This window comes from Drosophila santomea, chromosome 3R (assembly GCF_016746245.2).
Source record: "Drosophila santomea strain STO CAGO 1482 chromosome 3R, Prin_Dsan_1.1, whole genome shotgun sequence".
NCBI classification, from domain to species: Eukaryota; Metazoa; Arthropoda; class Insecta; order Diptera; family Drosophilidae; genus Drosophila; species Drosophila santomea.
In genome coordinates this window covers 6,352,537-6,377,941 of record NC_053019.2, presented here as the reverse complement: position 1 = coordinate 6,377,941, position 25,405 = coordinate 6,352,537, and the positions used below count along the sequence as shown (strand labels likewise).

At 41.3% G+C, this 25,405-nt stretch overlaps 1 protein-coding gene across 4 annotated transcripts in view; it reads left to right on the top strand.

Moving 5' to 3' along the window:
- LOC120450986 (transcription factor E2f1) overlaps window positions 1-25,148 on the top strand; it is a 42,280-nt gene extending 17,132 nt beyond the window's left edge. The window contains exons 1-6 of one of the 4 annotated variants that reach the window (XM_039634289.2): window positions 7,656-7,757; window positions 18,945-19,756; window positions 19,901-20,629; window positions 21,634-21,880; window positions 22,028-22,843; window positions 23,910-25,148. In XM_039634289.2, coding sequence (XP_039490223.1) covers window positions 19,298-19,756; window positions 19,901-20,629; window positions 21,634-21,880; window positions 22,028-22,843; window positions 23,910-24,037 — 2,379 coding nt within the window. In that variant the 5' untranslated portion in view covers window positions 7,656-7,757; window positions 18,945-19,297 and the 3' untranslated portion in view covers window positions 24,038-25,148. Of the gene's footprint in view, window positions 1-7,655; window positions 7,758-12,688; window positions 13,631-18,944; window positions 19,757-19,900; window positions 20,630-21,633; window positions 21,881-22,027; window positions 22,844-23,909 lie in introns of those variants that run through there. The other 3 variants (XM_039634290.2, XM_039634288.2, XM_039634287.2) reach the window with 3 other exon arrangements.
- The last annotated feature ends 257 nt before the right edge of the window (window positions 25,149-25,405 follow it).

Here is a 25,405-nt window from a genome sequence, read left to right as displayed (position 1 = left end):
CAAGAAATATTAATTTTAGTAAGCACTAAAAAAAGAAGCTCTCCGATGGCATGTGCTTGTGTTGCAACAGCTGACTTTACAGCTGTTAATTTTAACAGTGGACTGTTAATTAACATTTGCGTTACAGATTATAAATCTTTGATCAATTCTAATATGTTAAAAAAAAAATTCAAAATTTGAAACACTTTAAAAAATACATTTATGCCAAAAAAACAGGTCAAATTCCCCATAGTGCCATGGTGAACCGAGCCCGCAAAGGGTTCACTCGTCCTAAGGAACCCGAGTCCACTCAACCGTGGACAAGTCGACAGCCAACAACTTTGAAGGACCACAAACAACCGGGCAAACAAAGCCAGGGAACAAGTTAACCCCGAAACGAAATAAGGCGAAACAAACTGGCGGACAGACTCGCGGACAAACATCAAAAGACAAACTTGTAAGTCCGTCGGTGGACAAGGATCGGCGGATCGTTATTTGTGTATTTCTGTATCCCGCCAAATGTCACACGGTTCACAGGAACTGGTTATCTCCTCTTTCTCCTATCTTCATATTAAGCTTACAAATCAATTTGAATTTTCTCCACTGGAGTGATGGTTATTGCATAAAAATGTTTTCACAGATTTGTTTGACATTCACTTGACACGTTGCTGTCCGCCAAATGCATACATTAAAATTGTACTATTCTACTAGGGACAAACGGGCCAGGGTCAAAAATGTTGTCCCGAATCCAAATGCTAATTAATCCCACGGCTTTTCGGGGAGGGACTTAATTCCGCTCCGATGATTTTCACACACGGGCCCGTCCGGTTCCCTACCTGGCACCTGGCCCTGATCCTCACCTCTAACCCGCTCTGATTTCCAATTTCCGATTTTTGAATTCTATGCATGTAATTGCACATTGCATCAGGCATCCCTCCCCATATTTTGTAGGTAGGCGGCCAACTGTCGCCTTATCCCGGTCTCGCACATAATCTGTATTGATTTCGCACAGTTACGCCGCCTTCGGGCCAGGATGTTTACCAAGATTTTTCAGGATTTTCTTGACACGCGCGACGCATCCTGCAATGCCCCAGGCCAGCCTAGCCCGGCCTCAAAGGAAAACAGGAGCAGAAATAGCACGGAAAATAGAAATAATAGTGACAGCTGTTACTGCGTCTGCGCAACATACCTCTACAAGGGGACCAACTGATTAGTTGTAACCGACAACCCTCGCCTCTTCATTGCACCCCCTGCCTCCGGCTGGCTCTGCTCTAATTTACAATACCATTTTATTTTTATTGACCCTTTTACCCTCGACGAGAGCTCGACAGCTTGGCCCAGAAGTTTGACACGTTCGCAGCGAATCATCCGACCTTAGATCAACAACCTCAATCCTCATCCTTGTTTTCATTGCCCACTGATCCTTCGCTTAGGGAGAAGACTCAAAACAATTGTTTTCCAGCCTCAGTTGCACAGCTCTAGACTGCAAAAATTTAAAATAGTTGAGCTATATATTACTTAAACTTATTAATTTTACACCCAATATAAATTGGCAACTAGTACTATCTTGACGCCCTCTTATGAATATATTTTAACAAATAGTTCATAGTTCTAATCCATCCATCGGTAGGGTGTTTGCTTATTCGGCTTGCCAGCTGGCTTTGCTTGCTTGCTTTAGTTTTCCGCTCTTTTTTGCAGACATCGAAATGTGGAATGAAAAGTGGTTCACCCTATTCCCACTGCTGACTGGCAAATTCCCGACTAGGGGTTGCATCTCCCCCCCTCCCGCTGGCTGCTTTAGTTTAGTTTAATTATTGGCTCAGTGCCGTGAGCGGAGCAGCCCTCGATTTGGCGGTGGTGCTGCTGGTGGTCACCCTCCTCGGCGAGAAGGGGCCATCGACTTTCCGGCACATGCCAAAGCCTGTAGTGGACTTTGGGTCTAACCAGCTCCCCTCGAAAGTTGCGCCCTTGCAGCACACTGGTTCTAAGCTGGTGGATGTTCCGGGTAATCTTAAATGAGTAACCGGGGTTGGTGGTGATTCTCTGCAGTTGATTGGAGGTAAGAGTTTTTCCAAGTGCTGCTAGCTCCATACATAATTGTATTAAAATTATTGTATTTTAATGTATGCTAATTCACGAGACTCATAAAACTTGCTTAGTATATGTCTGTATGTCTGGATCTTATTTATTAATATCTGTTGACTTACATTTTAAGGTTCCCTTAAGCAAATTGTCTTATCTAAAAATCAATTTAAAACAATCAATTTAAAGCAAATTTCAAACCCAAATGTCCCACTGTGCCACAATGCTGGTTTTTGAGCTACGTTCCCCAGCAACCACTTTCGGCTTCCTGTTGCAGTTGCAGGAAGCCCTGAAAGGACAAAAAACACGACCAGGAACAGAGGGAGCCGAAAGCAGTCGGTCCATTCTAATACTAGATCCTTAAGGCGGAGCCTCACAAGAGAACTTCTGTTGCATTTCGGCAGCAACAATTACAGAGTGAAAATAAGTGGTGTGAGGTGTAATGCCTCTGTTGCAACATGCAACATTTTCAGAGCAACAGGAAAGGACCTCTGTCTCTGTGGAGAGTCGAAGTCTCGAATACTCTTCTTATTATTATTTAAATATATTATTATTTATGTGTCGTAGTAGACAATAGCTTTTACAGAAAAATAGCTAAACAATAGTACAAGCTTAAACTGGAGGCTGACTGGAGATCTCGAAAAATATTTATTTGATTCAGTTAAGAAAAGTCCTTGTTTTTCGATTTTATGTATTACGTATTTACTCCGTTTTAAATAAAACTTTTAAATCACCAAGTGGAGAATGCAAGATAAAGTGTTCTTCATTACCGCTGGGCTTAGCAAACCCTCTCTGCAACCGGGACATACGTAATTGCCCTACAAGATCCTATCAAGGAGGCAAAAAGCGCGACATTTGCAGGCTGCACCCCACGGCGCACCCCTCGCCCAGGTTCCACCCCTGGTTCGTTCCACTTTCCTACATTCCAGTCTGAAGTGGATGGTGGAAACCGAGGTGGGTAGTGGAAGACGGTTGCCATGAAGGGGTGCTCGAACTACTGCTACTTACTACTATTTTTTTTGGTTTTCCTTTTAAGGGTGCTTCTTCGGGCTGTCTCTTTTGCTCTGGTTCCACACCTCCTTTGCGCAAGAAAAGCGAACCAGGTGTAAAAGTGCGTGTGCGCTACCTTTTGCTTTTCTGTTTGTCTACTTCTCGGCTTCTTTTCCACTCGTTCTTCTCCATTTCCACTTCTTCATATTTTGCCTATATTTTTCTTGTGGGACATCTGCCACACCATTTGATTTCGTTTGGATTTGGCTTACTTCCGTTCGGGATTGCTTTATTTATTGAGACAGAAGAGGAAGAAGAAGCTCCCACGCCTGGGATCCACTTGGAGCCCAAAACCCCCATTGTCCCTTCCAGGCTAATTGCACACTCTTTCTCCCTCCTGCGGGCAGTGTCCTTTCCTGATCTGGTCCTGTTTTCCGCTTTTGCTTCGTAGGAAACGCAACAACAAAAGGCGCAAGAGATTTAGTGATCGGCAAATTTCCAGGAATTCCGTGAATGGGAAAAACAAAAGCGCAGCACACACGGAGAGAAAAAGAGAGAAGGAACTTGTGTGGAAAGAGCGGTCTAAGATCCTCTACCTATCTTGTGCGTGCACTGAGAGAAATCGTGTACCACGTTTTCGGATTGAGAAGTAGAGTTATGGGTCATTTCTCGAAAAACTCTAATAAATATCGCAAATAAAACAAGCTTCGCTTGAAAGTCTTAGTTCGGTTTCGGGTGTAAAATTAATTTTTTGTTTTAGACCAACATTTTTATCTCAGTGCCCTCAACCTGAACCTGAATCTCAACCTGGGACATTTGAGGCCGCCGCTACTCTTATGAATGTACTTGGTACTTGTCCCGAAGGTTTCGGAACAGACAACGGCAGCTTTAGTTGCCGTACCGCTCCGCGTATCCCCGTCCCGTTCGCACTCCTTGGCCGGCGGCTCCTCTCGTTATTGTTACTTAAAATAGCTGAAATGAACGAAAGCAGAAAACGTGAGGTGAACATATCCCAAATTTGAAAACCGGTGTAGCCTGAGCCGCAACCTCAGACTCAGCCTGAGGTTCAGATTCAGGTCCAAGTCCCAGTCCCGGCCCAGACCAGACCAGATCTTCTCAGATCAGATCGTCCAAAGGTAGCCAGGTAGCCACCTCTCTATCTCTCTTCCCTCGTTCTTTCTCCTGTCTCTATGTTTAATGATCCCAGCTCCAATCGCTCCTTAATACTAAAAAGTGAGGATATCCAAGACTCAACCGGTGGAAGTAATTGCAGTAATAGTAATATATTAGAAACTGTTGAATAAACAGATACACAATTCTCCTACCAATAAATTATTTGTTATTAAAGGAAATATCTGCTTGGTCCAGACAATCCAGAAATCCAAAAGTATATATAAGGAACTGTTGAATAATCAGACACACAATTCTCCTACCATTAAATTATTTGTTATTAAAGGAAATATCTGCTTGGAAAGAAATCCAGAAATCCAAAAGTATTTTCGGCAATTTTCAATCACTGAAAAACTGAAAAGTTATTGGAAAATTGTAACCATAAGCTACAAATAAGCTAATTCAAATACACCTAAACGTATCTTGAGTTGGTAAACATAGATGTAGTACCATCTATTCAACAGATGTTTGAGTATTCGAAATGGATCCGGGAGTGACACCAATTGATCGACGGTATGTTCCAGTACTCTTCGTGGTTCTTCCAACTCGGAGTCCTCTCAGATCTTCGAGAACACCTCACTATTACAGTTCTTATACGATCCTCAGACGAGGACGCTGCCCTGTAAGAATCGCCCTGACCCCTGAGAGACCAGGCCGTCTGCCATCTGTAGGAATGTTTGTAAGATCCTTGGCTGCGTTCCCTTTTTCCAGCTATGCCAACTCCCCTTTTCTTGTTTGTGGCATGCGCTAAGAAGGTTGGTTTGCATTGGTGATTGCTGATTGTGTGTGTGTCAGCGGTAGTAAAAGCCGTAGAGCGACAGCTGCAAACTATTCTCCTTTTCCTTCCTCGATGGTTTATGCATATACATCGCAGCAATACGTCAGTCAGACCCTCTGACAAACCTCATCGAACCCCCTCAGTGCAACACGAGCTCTTCTCTCTCTCCCGTTTTGGTATGGTTCCTTGTTCGTGCTCCTGCTCCTGCTCCTGCTCCTGTTCCCGCTCCTGCTTCTGCTCTCCGCTCACCTCTCCGCAGTGCAATGTCCTGGGCAGTCTGTACTATCCTGCAGGACCTGACAGTTATGGGATGTACAGTACAGGCATCGCAGCGCTGTGACTTCTATTCTCCGTGCGAATTACGTGGACGCCCAAAAAACACTTGGGGGAAAATTGGATCCCAGACAGCGACAACTCAATCTCCTGTCTCAATTTCTTACTTCCGACTACATCTGCGGCGACTTTCTCCCGCTTTCCAATATTGCAAAATCAGCCATAAAGTAATTATATTTTGAAATTGATTGCTCACACTTTTATGTCGGTGCTAGCTTCGTCATATTTGACTAACAAATGTAATAAAAATTGTAATTTTGTTACCGAAAGAATAATTACATTTTAGCGGAAAGTCTGTTCCCATTAAAATATATCAACCGAATTATTTCATCTTAACAGATGCACCTTTCTTTTGTTAATTTGTTACATTTTATTATGTTACATTTACATATACATTTGTTTAAATAATTTTCATAATAATAGATAGTAAGTATTTAACGTGTAATTCAATGTTTGAAGTCTTATAATCTGAACATAAAATCGCCGAACTTTGATTGCTAATCTTAGAAGTCAGCGAATATTTTAGTGCGTTCTCTGTATAATTTATTTTTTGTGTGCAATCAGAAAAGGGGACGTGTCCTGTTCATTCCCTGTTATTAAGTCAGTACCGATCGAGCAATCTGGTCCGATTTTTGTTCACCTCTTCTGCAACTCTGACTTCCGGTTGACTTGGACTTCTTTTGTTGGATTTGCATGACCATAAAAGCGTTATGCCGTCTTGGTCTTCTGTTGGCTTGTAGTGGCTCTTAAGTTCTCGCGTTCTGGGGTTCAATGGACCTATGTAGATCTAGGCAAGCAATTAGCACCTGTCAACAACATTATCGCCAGAAGAGGCCTCTTTCAGGTCAGACAACTTTTACTGGTAGTAAGTAAGTAGGATAGGGCACTCTCTCTGTGGATTCCCTCGGTGCTCTTAGCACGGAGAAAAATTCAAGAGATTGTTTAAATAATAATGCAAAGAAATCTACCTATAAATTGAAATGCATGGTATTATTATCATCTATTACTGTTTGAAGAAGCTTTTGGATAGAGAACCACCTCTTTTGTTAGTACTGGTTATTTTTTAATTTATCATATTTATTTTGTGAGTAAAATATGTCCTTCTAAGACCTTATTACACACTTTTTGGCACAGAGCATAATTTATTGAAGCGAATTACATATTAATTGAAATACAATATATATTTGCCAATCTTATCGCTGGCACGAACTGTTGATGTGGACTTCTTGAAGGCACTGTTTTGGAGTTATTTTTTTTCCAAGTGCCGCCATCCATGATTCCTGCTTCTCGGCTGGTCTTCGTAGTTGGGTCATTTAGTCAATCAAGGATTTGGGAACAAAGGCCTGGAAATCCCTGTCCAGACGCCTATTGTTTGATGTCCATGCCACCTCGGAGAAAAGCTCTCCGTACTCCGGTTCCCTTCTTCTCCGAGAGGTCTCTCCGATCCGAATGCATTATCCTCCCTTATGGCTTTGTTACCCTGCTGCATTCCTGCTTATGCGCCCCGTTACGAGCTCTCTCTCTCCGTTCCCCTGGCACTGGCACTAGCACTCGCACTCATGATCCCCTGCAATTGCATTCCTGTTTCGGTTTTGGTTTCGGTTTCGGTTTGCAGAGAGCCTGCTCTCTTTCTGCTTCTTTCTTTTCGCCCGGTTTTTCGGAATTTGTTGTGGCAAGAAAGAAGTACGCAACATTTACGAATCGAACGCAGCAGAAAGTGGAAGTGATCAGCGGATCTCCCTGATCTCTGGATCGCACATAGTTATACGCGCGTTGTTTGTTATTGCCTTGTTATCGCTGCTGCCAACATTATTAAAAATAATATCCCAACTCACCCAAGTGAACCCAAAATAATGTATCTGCAAGATACAAAAAGTATACGCGCGCTTGCAAAGTGTTGTGTTTTGTTATAACCCACAAGCAAACATCACTACCAATGTTTCGGTTTCCGAGGATATTACTCAAAAATGCATAAATCACGGTTGTAATATAAAAGCATAAAAATATTATAAAACCCAAAAAAATCAAACACCAAATTCTGTTTCTACCTTGAATCTATGCAATACTTAAAATTCTTTCAAGTTTTCTGTTTGTTATCTGTTATTAAAAATCTCACGTGTTAAGAACAAGTTTTCTTCAAAATCTCATTACTGTTTAAGTGTTTCTATTCTGAAAGTTTGTTCAAAATTGTTTTGAAACCCAATACAAGTTCTTAAAGTTATACATACTATTTTTATGTTATTTAACAAAAGCCAAATTCTTTTAATTCGTAACGCTTATTTATTTATTATACACTACTATTACATTTGAATTATGGTTTTGTAATTACATTAGTATATACCTAAATTATACAACCTTATAAAATTCAATTCAAAATTGCTGCCAAAAAGACCCTTTGGATTATACAACAAGATTGTTCAATTGTGTAAGTATATCAAGAGTAAAAAAACGAACGTTTAAAGCAAATATTTTTCTTTTATGGATATTATAAATTCGACTTCTATAAAGATGCTTTTTATAACCAACATCGACTTGGAATAAATTCAAGCTAAGAACCTTTTGTTTCCCAGCAAGTTGGTTTTATTTCTTACCACAGTCGGTTGGTTTTTCCACTTACATGTAAATGATAATTAAACATAAATAGGAATTCATTCTGTTGTTAGTAGTCTTGTGGCCTAGAGAGCAGAATACAGATAGACATCAAGAGAGAGAGGAAGTTCATTGAACGTGGTTCGGTAGAATCGAGAACCCAAACTCAAACTGAAAACCGAGAATGCCTAACCATATAAGTCGGTTGGTCGCTCTGTGCGTTGGCAGAGTATCTGTGAGTTTGTTGAGAAATCGCACTCACAGTTAGGTCGGACAGGTAGTCCACTTTTGGTATTCTCTCTTTCCCCCACATGGGGCTACAGTATTACTGGGGAAGTGGTAGCAGAGGGGGAAGAGGGTATCTGGTGGAGTCGCACGTCTCAATGTCGATCGTTGAGCAATGTGATTCGTAATTCGTAGTCACTGTTTTTGCTTTTTGTACATTTCTATGCACATGTGTATGAATAGAGTCAACTGACAGAGGGCATTAGTGGAAAAAAACTTTGAAGTCATTCCCATATTTACCTCATAGACGAAGGTTTGTTATTGTTCACAAATTAATCCAACCCAGTAAAGTGTATTAATTCAATACAATAAAAACAAATAATATATGACACGTTGGGATTTAAGGTTAGATATTTCCAGGTACTATACCACAAATATCTTCCTTGCATTCACTTTCTGTACATTTTAAGGAGTGTTATCAGTGTTCTAGTAAACTGGACTAGCACTCATTATCGCATCAACCAAACGCTTTCCACTTTACTGATTTAAGGCCCAAACGCAATGTCTTTAATTTAATTTACCCTAAAATCAAATTTATTTTCAATTTCTGTAAAATCGGAAGTGCATGCGGCGAAGCATTTAAGCTACTTCGCAATGGGGAAGAAAAACAGGAGAATGGGTAAGGGCTGCCATCTGGGAAAATTCATGGAGTGCAGAAACTCCTCCAAAACGGCACAATCCATTTTGTAGAGAATCCAGGATGTGACACAAGATGTTCAATAAATGTCCCTTGCAGGCAGCGGTTGAGGTAAAGAGAAAAATCTAAGAACCAGTACAGTGGATAAAGTCTTGTTTAAGCTCAGACTTGAATCAAATAAATGTTGGTAAGGAAATAATCGATAACAATAGATCAAGCAGTATACTTGAATTTAATAGAATTCTTATGATTATATCATAAAATGTTAATTTTTTTTGTTAAGATCACAAAGTGATACTACTTGATCCCTAAAACTAAAGTCAGTAAACATTTTAGATCCTCCAAGTGTACTTTGAAAGTTGCTGCCGCTGAATAAAAAACGCCACCCCGGCCGGCTCCGAAAGTCTGACTGACATTCTGTCAAATAGGCGGCGACGTCGACGTCTACTTCAACATCGTCTCGTTCCACCAACCGCCCGTCCCCGGTCCCCTCCGTCGACCCTGTGCACCTCCCCCTTTTTGTTTCACTTTTATTTTCAAATTTGAATATTGCGCCGTGGCCGGAGATTCTCAAGTAGTTTTTCTGTTGATTGCATTCCACGCCGGCGTCGTGGTTTCCTCTTGTGCTTCCCTGCTCCGCCGGCAACTCTCTTTCATTTCCCATATGTCTGGCTCTTCGTGCGGCAGAGGGGGTGGCGGTGGGGGCATAGTACTGTAGTACCACATCCGATTTTTGCACCCCACTGAAGGCAAAGGGGTTGCTTCTGCTTCTGCTGATGAGGAAGGAATTGCAGGGAGCGACGAGTGACGAGGTTGTCGAGGAGCCTGATGAATGCCAGGCGCAGCTCTTCCAGGCTCTCAGACTTGAAATGCTGTGCTTGAAATGAACCGAAAAAATAAATGGCTAAGGGGCAAATTGTTAATTTTTTTTTAAAGTTAACCAGAAACTGTGTCGAATTTTCGAATCTTTTGATGAATAAAAAGAAAGTAATATAAATCATGGATTTTCTGGGCGTTATGATACCGCGTAGTAGTGTCTTAGCGTCAACCTTCTCAGTCTTTGAAATTTTCCTCGATTTCCAGTAATGGAAAAATATGTAGCATACTTTCCAGGGAAACTAAATGAGTGCAATTATCCCTTGAATTCGTTCGTAGGGTTGCGACTTGTAGGATAATAAATGTAAATGTAATAGCATATTTCATACTCTAAATGTATTTTTCCTTATTTATCTTAAATATATTTAGCTGCTTAGAAAATGTCTCTATTATTACCAAGGCTTTCTAGAACAGTGATATTTAAGTACCTGTTCCTTAACTATGTTTTCATTTTCCGCGTAATCAAAGTATTTAAAGCCTTTTACCACTGCCCCAGTTACTCGCACCAAACGTGCGTGTTACAAAAGTGCGACAAGTGTTAAAGCCGAATTGTTGACTAAGAGTTCATTGATCCGGTCCAAAAGGAGAAACATCTGCTCAAATATGTACGCAGCGCTTGTGCTAGCCACATATCTATTTCACCGCATTGTCTGCACCCTCCCTCCTTCTCGCCTCGCCCACCCGCAAGAGTTTATGATATGACATACGGACATACATACGGGAAAAAATCAAGCAAATTATGGTAAATACGCCTCTGAAAACTCACGCCCCGCTTTCGGGTATCTGGAATGGGCAGAAACGGATACACAGATACTCACGAGCGACTGGCAGGCACACAAAGCAACACAAAAACAGAAAAGCAGAATAGCAGAAAAAAAGAAGACAGGCACTCGCACACGCATTTCCAGTTAATTAAAAGTATTTATGACACTGCGCACATAAAATGTCTTCCAAAGTACAAAAGTCCACCCAAGGATCGTGGGAAGTTCCCGCTTGCTCTCTTCTATCTGGCAAGCAAAAAAAAAAAACATCTTGCAGAAAATGGTTGAAAAAAATCAAGCATAGAGATACTCTAATTGCATATGATGGGCAAGGGATGGGAAGGGGCAGAGGGAGAGGCAGGGGCCAAAGTTCCTCTCTTTCTGCGTCCATGAGGGGTGATTCTCGCCCCTCTTCCCCTTCATCTACTTCTTCTTGTCTGCCGGCCTGGCTTATGGGAAATGCGAAAAAATCACACTCACGGATCTGTGAGGGTCCTCGCCAAACCACCCCATCCCACCCAAGAAACGCAAAGGATAACAGCCTCGCATCCACAAAAAATGAATCCCAAATACTGCCCAAAAAGTTAATAGAAATAGAAAACTGGAAAGGAGATTACATTTCTGAGCTCGTGTGGTGGTGGGGGGATGTATCTCAGTTTCTGGGTATGAGAAACACTGCGCAGATCGGATCGACTGGCAAGTTGTACTGATTTGCGAGATAAATTTGTGCACACAAAACCAGGAATGCAAATGGTAGCGGGCATGAGTTTTAAATATTTATTCAGATTGCCGTTTAAAAAAGTAGCGAGGGAGCAATTTCGGGTAATTTATCAGTACAAACTTCACATTATTCCAGAATGAATGAGTTTTGTTGGTACAAAATGTTTTCGATTATAGTGCTTAAATAGCATTTTGGCAAAAACAAATAATATAAGAAAGGAAAGCTAAATGTTTGAACAGGTTTCTTTAAACAGTTCAGAGGCTGAGCAAATACATAGGTGAATTTAGTGCGCTTTTACTCTTTTACTTTTCAGTTTTTGTATACAAATTTTAAAAAAAATAATAAATGTATTACAAATTAAAGTATATTTACGTGGTGTATAAATGATATGAACGTACGTACTTGCTTATAATCTCAGGCATAATTTTCATGATTTTCGTAAAAATTAATAGATTCGTGTGCGACATGTCGAGTTATGCGATAGACCCATTTAATGGCTATTTCCGGCCTTAAAAAATCAACCCCTTGATGATGGGGCTCTGAAAATCGGCAACGCTGCAGCGCTGCTGCAACTACAACAATGTGTCGTCACTGCAACGCAATGCAACACTTGGCACACAACTGATAAAGATAAGGAAGATGGGAAGAGGATGGGAGAGGGGGAAGGAAAAGGTTTTCTGCCACCGCCTCTGTCAGCGTCGCTGCCGATGTGGGTGCGGTAACAGCGACATCGCCACTTCCGTCTGAGCGATTTTTAGCCGATTTGTAGCCGGCAAGCCGAAGAGAGCAAGAAGGTATGGAGCAAAAAGCAAAAGCCGCTCTCACCGAACATTCGAGTCTGGCTTCCACATGCCACATGGGGAGAATAGGAAGAGGCGCCACTCAGATTCCACCCTCTTGCGCTTTCGCTTTCCGCCCCCTTCCGCTCACTCTTTCTCTCTCGTGCTCAGCTGTTGCCGCTAATTCGCTGCAATTAGCAGCGGGCCTCTCTCAGTTCCAAGCCTTAGTTTTCATGTCAACCGAATATAAATAATATAAAATAAAAATTTAAAAAAAATTTAAGAATAGGTGTAATGAAAAGATAACATAATAATAATACAGTTTTATAAGTCAAAGAAGTATGTGACTAATAGGCTTAATGGGCATTTAAAATTACTCCAAATTTGTTTATAACATAAATGAATGAACGAACCTAATAATAAGGTACTCAAATTTAACATTTTTAATAAAAATAATCATATGTATTTATTCATAGCAATATTTGAATTACACAAAATATTAGTTCCTTTTTGATTTGACATACTCTCGTACTATCGAATAGCTATCGTTTGATCAGTTTTTCTCCCCTCAATTCACGATCCACTCTCTCACACTCTCTCGTGTCGCGAACGCTCAGCTGCTGACGCCTTGAATTCGCCGCTACAAGAGACGCCGCAGGTTTGTGGCTCATAGCTTGTTCCGTCGATTCGCCGCGTTCAGTGTTGTTGTCGCGTCGTGACGCTGCTGTTGCCGCTGCCGCCCCCACACACATGTGCGAGCAGAAAACACGTTACGAGGGGAAAATCGACGGAAAAATCTGAAAATATAATAAAAAATCTAACTGAAAAGAGTACAAGACTGAGGTATTAATAAGTTAATGCGGTTTAATACAATAATTAAGCACAAGTGGCCGCTATTAAATGTGCCATTTCGACGGCGCTTACGTTTTCTCCGTCTGACGTAAGACAATTCAATCTCTCTATCCCGCTCTCTCTCTCTCTCTCTCTCTCCGATTCTCTTTCTCCGCGTGTGGATTGCGTTTTGCCGGCGACGGCGACTCCAAAAAAGACACGGCACAACACACTTTGTGGCCCAAGTTCAGTTCGCTTTTCGTCGCCAGTCCGCAAAAATGTGAAAATGGAAAACTGAGGGGAAAACCGAAAAGCCGCAAAAGACTGCCACTGCAAGTAAAAGCTCCCAATCGCTGAGTAGCAATAGCAAATGCGCTGAAAAGTCAAGAATAAAATACAAGAAAAGTGCGGGCGTGTAACAATTATGTGATATCTACAACAAATGCTCGAACTGCTGACGTCACGCACAGAATCGTAGAATATATAGAGAATAAAGAAGAGAATCGAAAACGTCGCGTAGTAAAGTTAAAAGTTCCCACACACACCGACGTACTCGCACACACAAACACACACACATACACACGCAGACTGAGTCAAAAGAGTAAGAAGCAGCAGCACATTATACGTGGAATACAAAAAGTAACCGACGGAAAAGGCAAAACGCCTGCAAAAAACGAAAAATTTGCAAATATGAAACGTGTGTGATATTCAAAAAGAACAAGAAGAAGCAGGCGGCGGTGAAAAAAAAGCAGAGTAATTTGTTGTGGTTCCGTGTGATATATAGAAAGCAAGTAAAAACCGACAAAAATTCCATTTTAGGTGCGTATTCAAACAAGAAAAAGAACCAAGGGAGGGAGTTTCCACCTCACCGATGATGATCAATTAATCATTCAATTTTTGGGCTAAGCCCTCTAATAACCTCCAAAACTGATACGGTGAATAGCAGTCATTCGCTCACTCATTCAATCCTCCAACGCTCCAATTTTCAGAGATAACGAATCGAAAATTCGGAGTCCATCAGTTTTTATTTCTGTTTGCCCAAAGTCGGCGGCCGTTTCTTTATGGCGCCCCCAGATTAACATTTTATTAGATGTTAAAACAACAGTGCAGGTAACAGTTTGGAGAACTCGTGGTTTAACTTTGAAGATTAAGACATAAATACATAATACATAAATACATTCAAGTAAAACTAAAAGAGTAGTCCAGCTCAGTGAAACTAAGTGAAGTTTTATGTGTTGACGTGGAAACAGTGGATAGATTTGTTCCCTTAAATTATATAAATTTCACTCACAGATATAATTGATTCATGTAATAATTAAATAATATGTTTCTTATATACTTGGTCACACATTAATGTTTCAAAATCGCCGGTCAGTTGACTTATTTAGATGCTATTCCAAATTTAATGGGCCCTTGTTTTTTGACTGTTATTTCTAACACTTTCGTCGGACTAATTGCATCAACAGTTCCCCGCTTTAATCTGTACATGTACTTAACGACTGCACCACATACACATAGTGTGTGTACATGATATGTGGCCCCTGTTATCAGGCGTTTTGAGTACACAATATTCGATTGGCTCTAAATGCGTCATCGCCTAAATGGACAGGCGAAATGGAGTTATATACATTTTGTATGTATTTTGGCGTGTGAAATGAGCAGGGGACTTCCCAGAAATTCTCCTTGCCTTGCCGGCATTGAATTTCCACACCCACGCGATACTTTTCCCTTTCCCGGGTTTTCTTTTTGTTTGCAGTTTTCTGTGGGCGAAATATTTTGCGACGCATTTTTTGCTCCTCTCCCTGGACAAAAAGCCGCCTTCTCTTTCGCTCGTTCTCTTTTTCTCGACTCTGCCAGTTGCCAAAGATTTTTGGCTTTCTCAAACGAAAAAAGCCAAGGCGAGGCTTACGGCCCTTTTATTTTATAATACTATATTTTATTTCTGTAAGTGTGCAATTAAGTGGATGCCTTCTGTGTCTTGAGCCTGGAGGTTCATAAGAAACGCGCCAAGTGTAATTGGTCAAAAGAAATTAAGTTAATAGAAAAAATAAAACCGGCTAGAAAAAAAGCATCCATGTGGACTTTTTTTCGGCCAACAACAACAAGACGAGGAGAGAAGTTCCATGTGGATTCTGTCTGTGAGTAACAGCTGTTATTCGGATTCAGGCCGGCTTTTACTCTCTCCCCCTTTCTTTTCCCTAGCAGCATCCCATCCCGCACACGCACACTCTGGCAGACGCTCTCTTTCTCACTCTCTTGCCTGCCGCTTAATACACAAAATTCGTGTTCTTCCTCTTTTTCTGGCTTTTGATTCACTTTTTTCCTTGTATTGCAATTGTTGTTGCTAAACACCTTGCACACTCGCACAGTATTTATTTGTATTTATTTCACTTGTCCCTGCCTTTTTACTGCGCATGCAAAATGATGTGCAAAAAGAAAGCGAAACTTTTTATTAGCTCTTGGTATCTGTGTGGGTGTCAGTGTGCATGCCTGTGTGTTGCGTGTGTTTGAGCCTTTGCTAGTGTGTGTGTGTGTGTGTGTGCATACATAACAACGTTCATAATTAATAGCCATGTAAATGCATGATCTTCATAATTAATAACGGTAAATTGGCATGCCGGAGAAATACAGTTATGCCTGCAAGTTAAATGCCAGTCATTAAGTGCATTCGAATCGGGATTTTACAGGAAATTTGCAGAGCAGTTATTAATTTAGCTAATATTTTATTAATACGTGAAATTAGACTTATTTATTATTCGGGTAAAGATGCATTTCATTTGAATTATAAAATGTAAAGACCCGTTCATTTAACATTCTTTTCTCCACCTGGCGGCCGGTTTTTGTTTTATACTTAATCGAAATCAACACGGTGAACGGAGGAGTGGAATGGGAACAGAGGAAAAGAGGCAGCGCTATCAAAAGTCGCATTGCGTGCTCTGAGTCGCTTGGCTGCTCCTCCCTCCCCCTTCAAACACCCCTCCCCACCCACTGAAAACCCCCAACGGAATTATTTACTTGGCCACTACATAATGTGTACGTTTTATTTTCTAGCCTTTTCTTTATCAGTAATACAAATGTTGTACGGCAAAGCAAAAGCAAAGCAAAGAAAAGCTATTCTAGGTTTTATTGTAGCTCCGCTCTGTTGCGCCAATGCCGATTGAAAAACGTACAGATAGGGAAAGAGCGAGAGGGAACAATAAAAAAAATAAAGAAAAACTTGTTATTCCTTTGCCGTGTAGGCCACATTTTCCACGATTTTCCACTCACCGCTTCGTATTTTCATGTTCATTTCCCTGTTTGCATAATGTTACTTTTCTCTGTTCGCTTCGCCTTGTGCTTCGTTTTCTGCTGCTAGATAAATGTATGCAGAGATGACTGACAAGTGCACTTAGAAGTTGTTATTATACAGATAAGATGTATTATCTTTGATATATGTATGTACAATGTTGGGTTTGTTTGGCTATTGTTTGGAGAAATTTGAAATGTCTAATAAGTTTTCTTAAATAAATAGTTATCACCAAGTCATAATTGAATTCATTAATAACTACTTGTACATGTACAAATATCCATTAAGCAAAAACGTTGTTTGTGTCATACCTTGAAGCAATCTCCCACTGTTGATAAGATAGAGGAGTCCTCTTTGTAACCCCTCTATAATAATAAAATGTAATGTAAAAATGCAAGTTAAGGGCCTTAATAGTCATCATATCACATACATTTGAAGAAGACCTATAAATTATGTGACCTTAAAAGAGTATGGCTTGATCTTATATAATATTTCTGCATTTTATTTGTATGATCTCAAGGCTTGCGAGCCCGCCTCCCCGTTTTTTCTTGCTAAATTGTGTTGTTTGGGTAATTTTATACGTTTCACTGTAATTTTAGATGCAAAATATTTCGAGCTACTTGTTCGCATTTTGCGTGCCGATCAAAAGAAATTTAAATTGGAAATTTCAATCGGCGAGACCTACCTGGTTTTTCGGTACCTCCCCCCCGTCTCCCCCTCTACACATGCGTCTTTTGTCTGGCCCACATGATTTTAGCATTTCTTTGGCAGGGAGAAAGAGAGAGAGAGTATACGATTTCCATGTATAGGAGTTGAATTACCTGAGCTCATTCGTCTGTAAGCAGATACCGTTTTTTTTAGCTTAAACACACATAAACACATTAACACACGCTCGAAGAATCACTGCAAAGCTTTTGGCCAATGTACAAATGGTTGCGAAAAAAGTTGTGGTGGGGTATTAAGTTGCCGCCAACGCGACTGCAATTGAGTGGAAGAGAGATAGCGATATGGAGGGAAAGAGAGAGGGAGCATGGGTTGAGATCTATTTATTGTTTATGTACATATAATGGTTTTAACATTATGAAATATATATCACCTAGATTTCCAACGTACGTACATACATACATATATATGTACATATGTATATTCCTACTCTTAGAGAAATAATAAATTTTAGTTGCCTTCATCTGGGTGAAATTTGAAAGGCGGTTTGCGAGCGCCAAGGCCACTGTGCAATGTCAATTTCGATGGTCTGCCTACCTGGCGCGTTTGTCATTCCATTTTCTTGCAAGTTTCAGCAAATTCCATGCGATATTTTAGCGGTCTCTGGCTCACTTTACCTTATCATTCTGTGGGTTTTTTCTTGTCACTTTGGAAATAATTATCAGCTCGCGGAGTTGTGTTTCTAAATATTTTGCTAAACTCAATCTCGTCGGCTGTTTGGCTAAAAGTTTCTGTTATGCAAATTAACATTGCATGCAGGGCGAGCAGCGCTAATTGCCGTTCTTACCTGCCCTCTTCTTATTTTATTCTTTTTTACTTACGCTCATTTGAGCTTTTTAATTTGTTGTTGTCGTCTTCCATTCATGCTCGCTTTAGCTGCGAATGGGGCCAGAATTCCCCTAATGAACTTTGAGTCAGGCTTGGGGAACAAGAGGTGACAGGTAGCAAACACTGCGAAAAACTGTTGTACACTTATATAGTGGAATTCTATCGTATAAATTGAAAATTTGTAAAATATGTATGACATTGCGAAAGAAATTTCGTATTACATTTAACAAAATTATATTTTAATATCCAGACTATATCTGGTTGTATGCCGCATACCAATTTCTTTCGGTGCTTATTCTGGCATTGTGCCAAAAGCGGTCAAAGCCAAGCACGGCTATAACGTTATTTTCTTCTTTACCTGATGGTTTTTCTCGTTCCAATCTTTTGGCTTCTCTTTTGCGTTTGTTGCCTCTCTCTGGTGATTCTTCCACACACATATTGATTGTTTAATATTTTATGCCGAGTTTATTGACATTTTGTGCGCGAACCTAAGCGCGTCTTCTTCTTGGCATCAGAAATAGTTTCGGCATGCTTCAGAGCGGACAGTTTCCCCGTTTCCCTTCTTCTAACACTTAAATCCGGTTCGGTCGAGCTTGGCATTTTTTTCTTAAACATTTTTTTATTTTTAAGTTCCTGTATTTCACATTTTTGCTTATCATCTGATTTTATGTGGTTAGTTGCCTTTCAAAACTGTTGAAGACTGATTTTTCAAGCAGATAAATATATATTATTTGTAGCATAGTTTGTTATAGTATAGTGTAGTATTGAGTAAACACTTCTCTGGAAACAACTATTTTAATTTGTGTATCTAAAAGCAAACGTATGTTTACCTGTCACAATCTTACAAAAGTGAAGCTAATTATGTATTTCTGAAGCGAAAAGTTTATCAGTCGATTGCAGTATATGACTCTCTGTTATCATAGGTGTTGCTTATGTGGTTTTTGGCCAGAAAAAATACGTCGAAAAGTCTCTCGTTATTGACCGGTTTTGCGCTTTGCTACTCTCCTTTTTAGCCCTCCTTTTACTATAGTCGCGAAACTTTTTTCTTTCGCCATTACCTTTCGATTCGTATACATTTGCATTACCACATACAAACATTCGCCCGTCCGCTGGTCAGTTGCGCATTTTAATTTGTTGTTTCGCCCGACTGGACAAGAGTAAGAGACAGATCAAAAGTTTAATGTGCCAAATGCATAAAATATCGAGAAAAGCAGGTCAATCTAGCTTTAAATAAATCACTTACACACTCATACAGACCGCATTTAATATTTGTATTTTTTGTTTGTTCTTTTGCAGATGTGAAGAATCCCTAGGTGCTAATTTAGTTGATAAGCGCAAGCAGCAAGCAGCGAGAGAGAAGTTAGAAAGCGATAAACAGAAACAGGCAGTACAATAAGTAAACCGACGCGAGCGCTGGAAATTCCGACGGGGTGGCAACTTTTCGAAGGCACTGCTTAAAAGTATGCTGTAATATACTGCCAGCGATTGCCGACTGAGGCGAACCCAACAGAATCGGCATATATATAGAATATATACCGAATATATATACGCGGAGCAAAGAGAGAGAGAGAGAGAGAGAGACAGAGAGAGAGCGAGAGTAAGAGTCAGGCGGTGAATCGCCGAGGAATCACGGAAGAACCGGCACCGAAATGTCCAAGTTCTTTGTGAATGTTGCCCCCATCAACAACAGCAACAGCAGCAGTAGCCACACCACCACCAGCAGCAACAACCAGCGACACCAGCAGCACCAACAACACTATGGCGGGGGCGGGACAACCGGCCACACGATGGTGGCCCGCAGACTCAACTACGACCTGCACGGCGGCACCACCAGCATCAACAACAACAATAACATTGTGATCAAGAACGAGGCCCTCGACTTGGACTACGATCACGGCTTGAGCAGCAGCGACAGCAACAGCAACGGCGGCGTGGCAGCCCACCTGCGGGATCATGTCTACATCAGTCTGGACAAGGGGCACAACACGGGGGCAGTGGCAACAGCAGCGGCGGCAACGACGGGCCACACGCAGCAGCAGCACCACCATCAAAATCAGCAGCAACGCAAGGCGATCGGCAAATCTAACGATATCACAAATTATTACAAGGTCAGTTGGTGTTCTATGAGATCTGTTGCTAATAAAACATTAATAACGGAAGATAATTGATAATAAACTAAGGAAAATATATATCAAAATAATGTTATGAAATTGGTTTCGGTAAATAACTCTTTTTCATACTTTAAATTTCAGGTCAAACGTCGTCCACACGCCGTCAGCGACGAGATCCACCCGAAGAAACAGGCCAAGCAGAGCGCCCACCATCAGACGGTGTATCAGAAGCACACGCCCAGCAGCACGCCCCAGCAGCTCCGGCACAGCCACCATCAGCTGCACCATGATGCGGATGCCGAGCTGGACGAGGATGTGGTGGAGCGGGTGGCCAAGCCAGCATCGCATCACCCCTTTGCACTGTCGACGCCCCAGCAACAGTTGGCCGCGTCGGTGGCTAGCAGTTCTTCGAGCGGAGATCGAAATCGGGCGGACACCTCGCTGGGAATACTGACCAAAAAGTTTGTGGACCTGCTGCAGGAGTCACCGGATGGCGTGGTGGATCTGAACGAGGCCTCCAATCGGTTGCACGTCCAGAAGCGACGCATCTACGACATAACCAATGTTCTGGAAGGCATCAATATCTTGGAGAAGAAGTCAAAGAACAACATACAGTGGCGCTGCGGGCAGTCAATGGTCAGCCAGGAGCGATCGCGTCGCATCGAAGCGGATTCGGTGCGGCTGGAACAACAGGAGAACGAGCTGAACATGGCCATCGACCTGATGCGCGAGAACCTGGCTGAGATCTCCCAGGAGGTGGAGAACTCCGGCGGCATGGCCTACGTCACGCAGAACGACCTGCTCAACGTGGATCTCTTCAAAGATCAGATCGTCATCGTGATCAAGGCGCCGCCAGAGGCTAAGCTTGTGGTGAGTATTCGATTTGAGGCAACCAGAGGTGAAAGATAAACCGTGATTAGTGACTTTGCTGGTAAATGCCACCAAAGGGTGTTGATTACTTGGCAACTGGAAGTAAAGTTTTTCAAAATGTGCTACTTATGAGGATTGTTAGCGATATTAATTCAACAGCAATAGTAACACTTTTCGACGATTGACTTACATACATACATACGATGTCTACGTCAGAGCTTTTCCCAGCTTTTCTCTGCTTTTTTTTTAGTCATTGGTGCTTCTTCTTAGCGTCTGCATGCCATTAAACGTGGCGCTTATTTATAGACGGTCTGCCCATCGCAGCGGCAGACACGACAGGCGAAATGGAATCCCGCCCAGCTCGCCTTCCCTTCTAGCCACCTTTTTTTTGATATCAAGTAAATTTGTGGCCTCGTCCACCAGAGTTCTCCAACCGCCGTTGCTGCTGCTCGGTCTTCCTAGATGCCGCACTATTTATAAAAATATACCAATGCCTAATGTATCCGCTCGCCTTGAACTGTTAAACGAACTTGCGCTCGCACTATTTTCTGTGCAGAAGGGAGCATTGGTGCTCGTGGATTTCGTCATATAGTTAAACCTCCAGAAATCCTCGTTTGCCATAAAAAACTGCCAAAGTTTGCATATGTTACAAGCCCTCTGCGAACGCCAATAACTGATTGCCGAAATAACAAGAACACAAAAGGCGGCTATTCAAAAATTAAATAAAAATAAAAGAAGACAGGGGGCGCGAAACACCGAAAAGCAAAATATCATTTCTAAAAATACGCGTGCGGCAAAAAAACGCTGCTCATTCTGAGGCTCGCTTCATTTGTGTTTCTCTTTTGCTGCCGAGCGGTCGGCGACCGCTCAAAAATTTCAACCGCTCTCCTTCAACTTGAACGTTAGTTCCCCGTTTGCCATTTATCGGTATTTAATTATTGTGTATACGTACCTACATTTGGAATTTGGTTAGTAATCTGGTATCGTTTGTGTTTTTTTCTCAGCTGCCCAACACAAAATTGCCGCGCGAGATTTACGTGAAGGCGGAGAACAGCGGGGAGATCAACGTCTTCCTCTGCCATGACACCTCGCCGGAAAATTCGCCGATTGCGGCGGGCACCGGCTACGTTGGAGCACCCGGAGCAGGATGCGTCCGAACGGCCACCTCCACACGACTGCATCCGTTGACAAACCAGCGACTTAACGATCCGCTCTTCAACAATATCGATGCCATGAGTACCAAGGGATTAGGTGAGTTAAATGCCAATCATGGTTTAATTGAAAGAATAGTCGCACCTTCTTATTTACTATCTGCTTATAGTCAATAGTTAGTTTTGATTGCCAACTATTACTACTATTTACGAATAAAGTTATTTATTTATTCGCTTCTTATTACAGTTCAAACGCCCTACCGCTCGGCTCGCAACCTCAGCAAATCGATCGAGGAAGCCGCCAAGCAGTCCCAGCCTGAATATAATAACATTTGTGATATTGCGATGGCCCAGCATCATAATCTGAACCAGCAGCAGCAGCAGCAACAGTTGCTGCAGCAGCAGGAGGAGGACGATGTGGACGCGGAGCTAAACCAGTTGGTTCCGACACTGACGAATCCTGTGGTCCGGACCCATCAGTTCCAGCAGCATCAGCAGCCCTCCATCCAGGAGCTGTTCAGCAGCTTAACAGAATCCTCGCCCCCAACGCCTACCAAGCGGCGGCGGGCGGCAGCAGCCGCAGCAATTGCCGCAGGCAGCGCAACAACAGCAACCACTACGCTTAATAGTCATAACAACAGCAACCACAGCAATCATAGCAACCATAGCAGCAGCAACAGCAAATCCCAGCCACACACAATAGGCTACGGCAGCAGTCAGCGCCGCAGCGATGTGCCCATGTATAATTGTGCAATGGAAGACGCAACCACAACATCTGCAGCGGCAGATGCGGCAGCTGCCACATCGCGATCGGCCGCAGCAAGCTCGCTGCAAATGCAATTCGCTGCCGTCGCGGAGAGCAACAACAACAACTGCAGCAGCGGCGGTGACGGCGGCTATGAAAGCATCGCTGGCGCTGGCGCCAACGCTGATCCCCATCAGTCTTTCAGCCATGGCCGCAACAGCCTGCCGCCCAGCGTTGCCGACTGCGATGCCAACAGCAACAGCAGCAATGTCACGCTGCAGGGTCTCGATGCTCTCTTCAACGACATTGGCTCGGACTGTAAGTAACTTGAGCACCTTATTTGTCCTTTGCTCTAAGCGCTTAAAGTAATAGTTCTAATGTATTGGCAAAGGTACACAAAAATGAAATTATGATAGTGTTTAGAACATTGCAACATGTGTAAATATCTTACACCGATCATGCCTGCTATCGCTCGCCGCTCATTCATTCATGATCCATCCATTCAGCATCCGTCTGTAGCTGTCACTGAGGACAATGAGGCGCACTTGTCAAGAACTTTCTCTGTGACCTGCGTGTACTTAAAAGCCGCATCACAGTCTGAGTTCTTGCTAAGCGCGAAATCCTCAAAGCAACATAAAGCGAAATCATGGGTTGGGTACTAAAAACGTATACTTATTCCCAAATTTTCAATTTGTTTAATTTTTCACAACCTTTCGGCCAACGAGAATCAGTTCAAAATTGACAGTTTGATTTTATATTCTTTTTCGTTTTATCCCTTATTCATTTACAAAAAAAAAGAGCTAAACAAAATTCTTTTAAAAGGAGAGACAGCTAAATTGAAGTGAACGTGGTTTTTTTTGCACTCAAACCTTAAATAAATATATTAAAAAAATTTACAAAAACCAGATTGCCCAACCCTTTAAAACATTTATAACAAAACATCATTGTGTTTTATCCACAACTTTTACTTTCACACTGTGCTAACATCGAACTGGTAACCATTAACCATTTACTAATAAAATAATTGTGCATAAATGTATATATGTATATATCGACAACAAACCCGCCGCCTCGTCAGCAATCGTCCTCGTGTCAAATTCATTTTGGAACTGAATTCTCGTGGGTCTGCACTGACAACACTGACCGCTCCAGGGCCAATTGTTCATTTTGAAATTGAAATTCTGTAGCACCATGAGATTCAGCTCTGGCGTGAATTTCAAACATGCATCCACAACATATCTCGCTCTATCAGCTCTCTCCTTTTCTATGGCTGTACTGTACAGATGAAATCGCCTATAACCCCATGTAAACTCATCTGCAGCCCAGCCCAAAGCACCAGAAAATGGCCTGAACATCCAGTAATGTGTTTCATTCTTATTTACAGACTTCAGCAACGATATTGCCTTTGTGTCCATCAACCCGCCGGACGACAACGACTATCCGTATGCGCTGAACGCGAACGAGGGCATCGATCGGCTGTTCGACTTCGGTTCGGATGCCTATGGACCCTAAGAGGAGACGTCCACGAAACACAATCACACACACATACACACATATGTCTACAAAATTGGGATTCTGGGGGTGTTTATAATTTAAAATTATATACAAATGGCAAACAAAAACAAAGCCAGCAAATTACAATTTATTAAATTATTTGATTGCAAATACCACAAACAACAAAAAATCCAAAAACAAAACACAAAAAAAGCGAATCAGCAAAACTTAATGAAACTAAGTTGTGTGTAAAATTTTAAGCTTAAAAATATATACATTTAAATTTATAACCCAAACTAATTTAAGAGAAACAAAACGAAAACACAAAATCTACTTTACAAAAACTCAGCCTCACGAGAGAAATGGGGAGAAGTCGTAGCAAGAAGAGCCACATTTTATAAGCAAATTTTAATTTTAGCCTTTAAACAAAGCAAAAAAATCAGGAATACTATTTAAACGATTGAATAACACACACAAAAATGCGAATACTTCCCACTTATCAAAGAACTTTTTGGGCTAGAACTGTCTGTAAATTAGTAGAAATAACACAAACACACACATATAATTTTAAATTAAAAAACAAAATAGTTGTAAAGCCAATCAACATTAAACAAAAAAAAAACAATAAAAAGAAAATCAATTTCAAATTGTAAAAAAATATCGAAGACATTTCAAATTCATATGGAGCAGATGAAGAGGACACAACTCCTGGGCACCAACAAGATGCCTTTGGTTCGCTCCTAATTCGCCCTTCCTGTTTTATTGACGCATGCAACAGAATCCTCTTCTGACATTTGTTTCATTTGCTTGGATTTATCGATTGATTTTTAATTATAATATTATTAAAGCTATAACTATGTATCATAATTTGTTATTGTTATAAAATTTAAACTGTAAACACACACATGGGCCCAATAGCAGTTTATTCATAGAAGCCAAATCATCCCACAAAACAAACAACCAACCACTTAACAGAGTCAACTACAAGTACATAAATAATTATTTAAACTCTCGCCTAGGAGTTATATATTTAACTAAACGATAGATAATAGCAACAAACAAATGCAAATCATACAATTGTATAAAACCAATAAATAAACGAAGGAGAACCACAACAATCCCAAACCAATGTATAATTGTACGTTTAATTTTTATAAGAGAACACACTTGTTAGGTACTTTTCTTTCTTTCCAAAAACAAACACATGAAAAAAAGAGAAAATAAATATTAGAAAAACGAAGGAAACTTTAAAATAAACTAAATACATTTTTAAAACCAAATGTCTCCTGTTTCAATGGAAATGGAAGTTTTTCAAGTCAAGTTTCTAAATCAACCAGAAGTATTTATGGAAAACTTCGTTTTCAACTATTTAATATTGTTTCGGCT